The sequence below is a fragment of the Tinamus guttatus genome, unplaced genomic scaffold (genome assembly GCF_059628265.1).
Source record: "Tinamus guttatus ecotype Peru unplaced genomic scaffold, ASM5962826v1 Tinamus_guttatus_pri_ptg000887l, whole genome shotgun sequence".
Lineage (NCBI taxonomy): Eukaryota > Metazoa > Chordata > Aves > Tinamiformes > Tinamidae > Tinamus > Tinamus guttatus.
In genome coordinates, this window is record NW_028289421.1 from 5,498 (window position 1) to 15,587 (window position 10,090).

At 67.9% G+C, this 10,090-nt stretch overlaps 1 protein-coding gene across 2 annotated transcripts; it reads left to right on the forward strand.

Annotated features, from left to right (window-relative positions):
- Positions 1-1,173: 1,173 nt before the first annotated feature.
- LOC148591269 (apoptosis regulator BAX-like) lies at positions 1,174-6,017 on the forward strand. 2 transcript variants are annotated; one of them, XM_088537903.1, is made up of 5 exons: positions 1,174-1,253; positions 3,262-3,423; positions 3,889-4,027; positions 5,209-5,313; positions 5,895-6,017. In XM_088537903.1, the coding sequence occupies exons 1-5, from the start codon at positions 1,231-1,233 to the stop codon at positions 5,991-5,993; spliced, it is 528 nt and encodes a 175-aa protein (XP_088394029.1). In that variant the 5' UTR covers positions 1,174-1,230; the 3' UTR covers positions 5,994-6,017. The 2 variants fall into 2 exon arrangements, with proteins under 2 accessions (XP_088394029.1, XP_088394030.1); XM_088537904.1 differs by lacking the exon at positions 5,209-5,313 and having other exon boundaries at positions 5,895-6,011.
- Positions 6,018-10,090: the final 4,073 nt, after the last annotated feature.

Below are 10,090 nucleotides of genomic sequence, written 5' to 3' on the forward strand. Positions count from 1 at the left end.
TGGCCCCGGGGCCGGTGCCGGTGCCGCCGGGCTCCGCCCCCACCGCTCCACGTGCAGCACCAGGAAGACGAGGCCGCGCCGGGCCGGGCCCCCCCGCGGCGGCTCCGCCCACAACGAGGAGGCTCCGCCCTGCGCGGGAGGTGGCGGCTGCGGCCGGGGACCCCCCCCCCGGGACCCCCCCCGGGACCCCCCCGCACTCAGCGGCGGCTCCCAGGGCTCCTCGGGGGGGAGCTGGGGGCGGGGCCCGGGTGCAGAAAGGGGGCCCAGGCGTCCTGCACCCCCCCCCCCGGGGCGCGAGAGGTGACAGCGGGGGGGGGGCGGAGCCGGGGGGCGCCCTCAGGTGACCGGGGGGGGGCAGGGACCGTCCGGGGGGGCCCAGGTGTCCGGGGGGGCCCGGGGGTCACCGGAGGGAGGGTCTGCGGGGGGGGCGGGGTTCCCGGTGCTCGCGGGGGGGCGGTCCCCGCCCTCACCGGGGGCGGAGCCAACACAAGCAGCAGCAGCAGCGGCAACATGGCGGCTCCTGCGGGGGGGGGGGGGCACCGGGGGGAGCGATCAGGGCGGGTGGGGGTCACGGAGACCCCCCAAACCCGCCCCCCTCCCTACCCATCCGCGTCGCCGCTCCCAACGGCTCCAACGGCCCCCGCTCCAGAGCCCCCCCCCGGTTCCAGAGCCCCCCCCCGGTTCCAGAGCCCCCCCGGTTCCAGAGCCCCCCCCCGCTCCAGAGCCCCTCCGTTCCAGAGACCGCCCCCCTCGCCCCTCCCCCGCGTCTTCCTGCCCCCCTCGGGGGCGGGGCCTCGCGGAGCGGGGGGCGGGGTCGCTAGGGTGCGGCTCGGGAGGGAGGCGGATCCACGCGGTGGCCCCGCCCCGCATCGGGCGGACCTATGCGGTGGCCACGCCCCCATTGGGCGGATCTACGCTGTAGCCCCGCCCACACCTCGGCGGCAGGGCTGCTGTGCGGGAGGTGACGTCACCGCCCGCGGTCACGTGGGTGCGGACATGGCGGCGGCGGCGGACGACGGCGGCGGCTCCGGGGCCGGTTCTGGGTCCAGCGAGCGCGAGTCGGAACCGCCGCCGGGGGGGGAGGAAGGAGGCGAAGGGGACGGGGAGGACGGTGAGTGGGGCGGGAGGCACCGGCCCCGGAACCGGCCCCGGAACCGGCCCCGGAACCGGCCCCGGAACCGGCCCCAACGCGCGCTCCCCGCAGGCGCCTCCTCGGAGCCGATCCTGCGCATGGGCGCGTTGCTGCTGGAGGGGTGAGTGCCGGGGGGGCGCGGGGCCCGCTCCCGGTCCCGGTTCTGTTCCCGTTCCCGGTGCCTGTTCCGCTCCCGGCTCCATTCCCGGCCCTTTGCCGCTCCCTGTGTTGTTGCCGGTGCTGTTCGGATCCTGGTGCCGGTTCGGTTCATGTTCCCTCTTCCCGGTCCTGTCCCATTGCTGCTCCCGGTGTCATTCCCGGGGTCATTTGGGTCCCGGTGCCGCTTTGGTTTGTGCTCCTGGTCCCAGTCCTGGTTCGTGTTCCCGGTGTCATTTGGTGCCGGTGACCCATCCGGTGCTGGTTCCATTCCCGGGTCCTGGTCCAGTTCCCAGTTCTCATTCCCTGTTCAGGTCCTGGTGCCGGTTCGGGTCCAGTTCCTGGTGCCGGTTCTGTGCCCGGTTTAGGACCTAGTGCCCATTCCGTTCCCGGTTCGGGTGCCGGTGCTGGTCCCATTCCCGGTTCGTGTTCCTGCTGTCGGTTCCATTCCCGGTTTGGGTCCTGGTTTGTGTTCCTGATTCGGGTCGCGGGTCTCGGTTTGGGTCCAGTTGCCGCTTCAGGTCCTGGCCCGGGTGCCGGTCCTGGTCCAGTTCCCGCTCCGGGTGCAGTTTCCGGTCCCGGCTCAGGTCCCGGTTCGGGTCCCGGTCCCGGTGCAGTTCCCGGTGCAGTTCCCGCTCCGGGTGCAGTTCCCCGGTGCTGGTTCAGGTCCCGGTGCGGGTCCCGGCCCTGGTGCTGGTTCAGGTCCTGGCCCAGGTGACTGGTCCCGGTGCAGTTCCCGATGCCGGCTCGGGTCCCGGTGCAGTTCCCGGTCCGGAGGCAGTTCCCCGGTGCTGGTTCGGGTCCCGGTTCGGGTCCTGGTGCGGTTCCTGGTCCTGGTGCAGTTCCCCGGTCCCAGTTCAGGTCCCGGTGCAGGTGCCGGTCCCGGTGCAGTCCCCGGTGCCGGTTCAGGTCCCGGTTCGGGTCCCGGTGCGGTTCCTGGTCCCGGTGCAGTTCCCAGTGCCGGTTCAGGTCCTGGTGCAGTTCCCCGGTCCCGATTCAGGTCCTGGTGTGGGTCCCGGTGCCGATCGCGGTCCCGGTGCGGTTCCTGGTCCCTGTGCAGTCCCCGGTGCCGGTTCAGGTCCTGGTGCAGTCCCCAGTCCCGGTTCAGGTCCCAGTTCAGGTCCTGGTGCGGTTCCTGGTCCCGGTGCAGTCCCCGGTGCAGTTCCCAGTGCCGGTTCGGGTCCCGGTGCGGTTCCTGGTCCCGGTGCAGTCCCCAGTTCGGGTCCCAGTGCCGGTCCCTGTGCGGGTCCCGGTGCCAGTTCAGGTCCCGGTGCAGTTGCCTGGTCCCAGTTCCCGGTCCCGGCGCAGTTCTCGGTGCAGTCCCCGGTTCGGGTCCCGGTGCAGTTCCCGGTCCCGGTGCAGTCCCCAGTCCCGGTTCAGGTCCCAGTGCAGGTCCTGGTGCAGTCCCCGGTGCAGTTCCCGGTGCCGGTTCGGGTCCCGGTGCGGTTCCTGGTCCCGGTGCCGGTCCCGGTGCGGTTCCTGGTCCCGGTGCCGGTCCCTGTGTGGGTCCCGGTGCCGGTTCAGGTCCCGGTTCGGGTCCCGGTGCCGGTCCCGGTGCAGTCCCCGGTGCCGGTTCAGGTCCCAGTTCAGGTCCCGGTGCCGGTTCAGGTCCTGGTGCAGTCCCCAGTCCCGGTTCGGGTCCCGGTGCGGTTCCTGGTCCCGGTGCAGTTCCCGGTGCAGTCCCCGGTTCGGGTCCCGGTGCGGGTCCCGGTGCAGTCCCCGGTGGCAGTTCCCGGTGCGGTTCCTGGTCCCGGTGCAGTCCCCGGTGCGGGTCCCGGTGCCGGTTCAGGTCCCAGTTCAGGTCCCGGTGCCGGTTCAGGTCCTGGTGCAGTCCCCAGTCCCGGTTCAGGTCCCAGTTCAGGTCCCGGTGCGGTTCCTGGTCCCGGTGCAGTCCCCGGTTCCTGGTCCCGGTGCAGTCCCCGGTGCGGGTCCCGGTGCCGGTGCCGGTCCCGGTGCAGCTGCCGGTTCCGCAGGCTGCTCCGGCACCAGGCCGGGCACTTCGGGGACCCCCGGGTGGCCGCGCTGGTCCCGGCCGAGCTGGGGCCGCCCCCCCCCTGCGGAGACGACGCCAAAAAACTGGGAGAGTGTCTGAGACGGGTGGGAGACCGGCTGGAGCAGGACGTGGAATTCCAGAGGTGGGAGCGGGGACGGGAATTCCGGGGGTGGGAGCGGGGGGAGGGAATTCCAGGGGTGGGAATGGGGGATAGGGAATTCCAGAGGTGGGAGCGGGGACAGGGGACTCCAGGGGTGGGAATGGGAGTCCCCGAGCGGGAAAGGGGGGACAGGGAATTCCAGGGGTGGGAACAGGGACACAGGATGGGGGTGGTCACGGGGCTTTAGGGGGGGAGTGGATGGGAATACGGGGGGGGGGGTCACCTCGTGGGGGGGGTCACCCTTTAGTGGGGGGGTCACGAGTCTGTCCCGGCCTCCTGGGTGCCCCCCCCGCCCCGTCCTAGTGTCACTATAGGGACGGGGGGGGTCACTTGGGGGGATGTCCCTCTTTGGGGGGGTTGTCCCCCCCTTTGGGGTGTCCCCCTTTGGGGAATGTCACCCTGGGGGGGGTCCCCCCCTTTGGGCCCCCCCCCACGCCCCCCCCGCAGCCTCCTGGGCGCCGCCGCCCGGGCCCCCCTGTCCCAGGGGCTGCTGCTGCGGGTGGCCGGGCACCTCTTCAGCGACGGCCGCGTGTCCTGGGGCCGCATCGTGGCGCTGTTCTACGCGGCCGTGCGGCTGCTGCTGCACGTGAGGACCCCCCGGGACCCCCCCGGGACCACCGGGACCCCCCTGGGACCCCAGGACCCCCTGGGACCTCCCCCCTGAGCCCCTGGGACCCTCCGGGACCCCCCCGGGACCACCGGGACCCCCCTGGGACCCCCCTGAGCCCCTGGGACCCCCCGGGACCCCCCCAAATCCTCACCCTGTTCTACGCGGCCGTGCGGCTGCTGCTGCACGTGAGGACCACCGGGACCACCGGGACCACCGGGACCCCCCTGGGACCACCCTGGGACCACCGGGACCCCCCTGGGACCCTGGGACCCCCCGGGACCCCTCCCAAATCCTCATCCTGTTCTACGCGGCCGTGCGGCTGCTGCTGCACGTGAGGACCCCCCGGGACCCCCCCGGGACCACCGGGACCCCCCTGGGACCACCCTGGGACCACCGGGACCCCCCTGGGACCCTCCTGAGCCCCTGGGACCCCCCGGGACCCCTCCCAAATCCTCACCCTGTTCTATGCGGTCGTGCGGCAGCTGCTGCACGTGAGGCCACCGGGACCACAGGGACCCCCCCAGGACCCCCCTGGGACCACCCTGGGACCACCCTGAGCCCCTGGGACCACCGGGACCCCTCCCAAATCCTCATCCTGTTCTACACGGCCGTGCGGCTGCTGCTGCACGTGAGGACCCCGGGACCCCCCTGGGACCCTCCTGAGCCCCTGGGACCCCCTGAGATCCCCCCCTGAGCCCCCTAACACGGGACCCCCCCAAATCCTCATCCTGTTCTACGCGGCCGTGCGGCTGCTGCTGCACGTGAGGACCCCGGGACCCCCCTGGGACCCCCCTGAGCCCCCAGGACCCCCCCAAATCCTCACCCTGTTCTATGCGGTCGTGCGGCAGCTGCTGCACGTGAGGCCACCGGGACCACAGGGACCCCCCTGGGACCCCCCTGGGACCACCGGGACCCCCCAAGGGCCCCCCTGAGCCCCTGGGACCCCCCTGGGACCACCGGGACCCCCCTAGGACTCCCGGGACACCCCTAACACGGGACCCCCCCAATCCTCAACCCGTTTTACGCGGCTGCTCCTGCACGTGAGGCCCCTGGGACCCCCCCTTGATGGGAGACCCCTCCCCTCACTCCTCTCCCGAGATTCCTGGGAATCCCGGCCACATTCCCGGCCCCCCCGTGACCCCCCCGCGCCCCCCCAGGCCCTGCAGGCCCAGGGCCCCCTCATCCTGCGCCGGGGCCTCGACTGGACCCTGAGCTTCTTCCGGCAGCGGCTGCTGGGCTGGGTGCGGGGCCAGGGCGGCTGGGTGAGTGCGGGGGGGCCGGGACCCCCCCGGGATCCTATGGGACACGGAGACCCCCCCGGGACCCCCTGGGACCTCCCCAGGACCCCCCGGGACACAGAGACCCCCCCCCCCCCCCAACCATGGGCTGGGTGCGGGGCCAGGGCGGCTGGGTGAGTGCGGGGGGGCCGGGACCCCCGGGATCCCCCCGGGACACGGGGACCCCCCCGGGACCCCCCGGGACACAGAGACCCCCCTGGGACCCCCTGGGACCCCCTGGAACACGGAGACCCCCCCGGGACACGGAGACCCCCCCCTCATGGGCTGGGTGTGGGGCCAGGACAGCTGGGTGAGTGCGGGGGGGCTGGGACCCCCAGGACCCCCCCCGGGACACGGGGACCCCCCCCGGGATACAGAGAAATCCCCCCCGGGACACAGACATCCTCTCCCCCCCATGGAGACTTCATGGGGTGGGTGGGGGGGGCACCGAGATCCCCCCCCCCATGATGAGGCTTCCTGGGGTCCAGGCACACGGGGGGGCCCCGCTGACCCCCTGCCCCCCCAAGCCGCCCGGGGGGGCCCCGCTGACCCCCTGCCCCCCCCAGGCCGCCCTGGCCGCCGCCGTGGGCTCCGGCTCGTGGTCCCCGGTGCTGCTGGTCGGGGTCGTCACGACGGCCTCGTTCGCCCTCTGGAAAATGTCCTGAGGGGGGGGCACCCCCGGCCCCCCCGGACCGGGACCCCCTTTGGACCGGGGGGGGGGGGGGGTTTCGCTCGGACCCGTCCCCCGTGGCGGGGGCACAGCGGCCCCTCCCCCCCGCAGGATTAGGTCATCGCTGATGACGTCACTGGCGGTTGTCCCCCCCTTCCTTTTTTTTATTTTTTAATTATTTTTTATGCCTTTTTCATCCTGTTTTTAGAGCTCAATGACTGCAAATAAAGGGGGGGGGGGGGGGCTTGTGTCACCCCCCTGCCCAGATCGTGTCCTGCCCCTCCCCCACTGCGTTGGGGGGCGCCTGGAGCCCCGTTTTGGGGGGGGCAGGTTCCGGGCGGGGGGGGGCAGAACGGGAGGGGGCCCTTGGGGGTCATTTGGGACAGTTTGGGGGGGGGGCATGGGGTCTGCGGGGGGGGATGGGCAAAGCTGGGGGGTGCAGGGAGGGGTCACCCCCCCCCCCACCAGGAGCAGCGGTGACGTCACGGAGACCCCCCCGCGAGGTGAGAGCCGCTCCCCCCAACCCCCCCCCGTGTCGCCCCCCCCCCCACTGACCCCCTCCCCCCCCCCCATCGTGTCCCCGCAGCCGCCGGTGGCCGGAGACCCCCCCGGACACCCCCTGGGGGGGGCTGGAGCTGAGACCCCCCCCCACCCACGGCGGCAGAACCAATAAAGGCTTCAACCCCCCCCCGAACCCTCCCCAAGTCCTGGTCTTGTCTGGGGGGGGGGCCCAGGCGTCCGGGGGGGGGGGAGACGGAGTGAGGGGGGTGGGCGGGAAGGGGAGGGGGAGCCCCGGGGAGATATCGAATCCGTATCGGATTCACGGACGCTCCGTGGAGCGCAGGTCCGATCGGCTTCCCGGGAGCGAATCGAGTTCCCAAATAGCGGGATCAACTCTAAGCTCGACCCTGGCAGGGTCGGATTCACGGACGCTCCGTGGAGCGCAGGTCCGATCGCCTCCCCCCAAACAAGCAACCGGGTTCACAAACAGTCGGATTTGTCCAAATGCAACATTTCCAAAGCAGGTTCCGGATGTCGGTCCAGGAAATTCCCTCCTGGAGTGTGGGGTTTTTCGCTAGCTCTGATGTACGAACGTGCGATCGTCCCTCACCCCAGGAGATGGGAGAGGGCTCCCAGAGCGGAGCCTCCCGACGCAAGGGGAGGGAGGGGGGATCAGCGCGGCGCCTGATCCGGAATTTATGCTGGATTCTTCCCTCCTTTTCATCCTTAGTTCCCCTTTTATCCTTTTCTTTACGTTCAGGTGGAGCTTGAGTGACTAGAGTCAGACTTAATATTGTTATTGATTGGGGAAAAAGTTTCTGGCTTCCATGTAAAGGTCCGGTCCATCGGAAATCCAGAGCAAAGTTCAAGCCGAGTTCATCCAAAAGGAGGGATTTGCCGCCCCTGCTGGCTCAGCCCTGGACATGGTATCAGGTATCTCTACTCCCAGAGTCCAGGAGGCTCCCAGGAAAATATGATTAGGGGAATAGAAATAAAATGATTGACTGGAGAGAAAGGGAATTATTGGGGGAATAAAATACCTGGCGGGAGAGGAAGGGAGTTCTGGGCAAGAAAGAACAGGGAAGAATTAGCAGGAGAGAAGGGTGAGGATTTTCACGTCAACATTATTGGAGAGGAGGATAAGGAATAGGAGATGAGAAAGGGAAATATTGGCGGGAGAGAAAGAAAATTACTAACAAAAGAGGAGTAGAATTGTGCATAGAAGACCAAAATTATGAAGGGAACAGGAAGGGAATTCTTAGCACGAGACGGCGAGGAAGAGAGACTTTTCCTGCTAATCCTGGTCTTTCTCGCCCGCTCCTAATTTTTGCTTCCCTTGCTGATAACTGCCTTATTTCCCCACTAGTAACAGCAGTTCTTGATGGTACTCGCTCTATTTTTCTAATCCCCCAGTCAATCTCTTTCTCACTCGCTAACAGTTCTCATTTGTCACTCCCTAATTCACTCCCAGGAATTTCCTTCCTCGCTCCCTGTATATATATTTTTTTCTTTGGGACAATCCTTCTCTTTTTCTCACACTAAAAGTTCTCTTTGTCTTCCTGGCTAAAAGCTTTTTTTCATTGTCCTCTAATATTTCCCTATCTGTCCCCCAAATAATTCTCCTTCTGTCCCACCTGAAATTCTCTTCCTTACACTCCCAATCTTTCTCTTTTGCACCTGCCAATAATTCCTTCTTTCTCCATGCAATGTCTCTCTTTCTCCCACTAACCGTTTTCTCTCTTTGTGTGATAATTCTCATTCTCCCGCAGTACTAAGAGAACACAATTTTTCCAAGTAGTGTAGAAAGTGAGCTGTGATTACCACTATGGGGGGTCTCTGAGCCTCCCAGCCTTCGTTAAGGGGGCCTCTGATCTTCCTGGCCTCCTCTATGGGGTGTCTGAGCCTCCTGGCATCTCAAATGGGGACCTCTGAGTCTCCTGGACTCTGCTACAGGGGGCTCAGTGCCTCACGGCCTCCGATATGGGGATCTGGGGGTTTCCCACCCTCCACTGTGGGGGTCTCTGAGCCTCCCACCCTTCACTATGGGGGTCTGGGAGCTTTCCAGCCTCCACTACGGGGGTCTCTGAGCCTCGTGCCCTCCTCTATGGGGAACTGGGAGCCTCCCGGCATCCGATATGGAGGGCCCTGGAGTCCCCAGCCCGGGGAGGGAGAGCGGGCGCATGCGCAGAGCGTCGGGAGCGCTCACTGCTGCCATCCCGTGTCCGAAAATCGGTACTGCAATAGGGAGGGGGAGGCTGCGCATGCGCAGAGCGTCGGGAGCGCTCACTGCTGCCATCCCGTGTCCGAAAATCGGTACTGCAATAGGGAGGGGGAGGCTGCGCATGCGCAGAGCGTCGGGAGCGCTCACTGCTGCCATCCCGTGTCCGAAAATCGGTACTGCAACGGGGAGGGGGATGCTGCGCATGCGCAGAGCGTCTGGAGGGCTCACTGCTGCCATCGCGTGTCCGAAAATCGGTACTGCAATAGCCGGGGAAAGGCTGCGCATGCGCAGAGCGTCGGGAGCGCTCACTGCTGCCATCCCGTGTCCGAAAATCGGTACTGCAATAGCCGGGGAAAGGCTGCGCATGCGCAGAGCGTCGGGAGGGCTCACTGCTGCCATCCCGTGTCCGAAAATCGGTACTGCAACGGGGAGGGGGAGGCTGCGCATGCGCAGAGCGTCGGGAGGGCTCACTGCTGCCATCGCGTGTCCGAAAATCGGTACTGCAATAGGGAGGGGGAGGCTGCGCATGCGCAGAGCGTCGGGAGCGCTCACTGCTGCCATCCCGTGTCCGAAAATCGGTACTGCAATAGCCGGGGAAAGGCTGCGCATGCGCAGAGCGTCGGGAGCGCTCACTGCTACCATCCCGTGTCCGAAAATCGGTACTGCAACGGGGAGGGGGAGGCTGCGCATGCGCAGAGCGTCGGGAGGGCTCACTGCTGCCATCGCGTGTCCGAAAATCGGTACTGCAACGGGGAGGGGGAGGCTGCGCATGCGCAGAGCGTCGGCAGCGCTCACTGCTGCCATCCCGTGTCCGAAAATCGGTACTGCAACGGGGGGAGGGGGAGGCTGCGCATGCGCAGAACGTCGGGAGGGCTCACTGCTGCCATCCCGTGTCCGAAAATCGGTACTGCAATAGCCGGGGAAAGGCTGCGCATGCGCAGAGCGTCGGGAGCGCTCACTGCTGCCATCCCGTGTCCGAAAGTCGGTACTGCAATAGCCGGGGAAAGGCTGCGCATGCGCAGAGCGTCGGGAGCGCTCACTGCTGCCATCCCGTGTCCGAAAATCGGTACTGCAATAGCCGGGGAAAGGCTGCGCATGCGCAGAGCGTCGGGAGGGCTCACTGCTGCCATCCCGTGTCCGAAAATCGGTACTGCAACGGGGAGGGGGAGGCTGCGCATGCGCAGAGCGTCGGGAGGGCTCACTGCTGCCATCGCGTGTCCGAAAATCGGTACTGCAATAGGGAGGGGGAGGCTGCGCATGCGCAGAGCGTCGGGAGCGCTCACTGCTGCCATCCCGTGTCCGAAAATCGGTACTGCAATAGCCGGGGAAAGGCTGCGCATGCGCAGAGCGTCGGGAGCGCTCACTGCTGC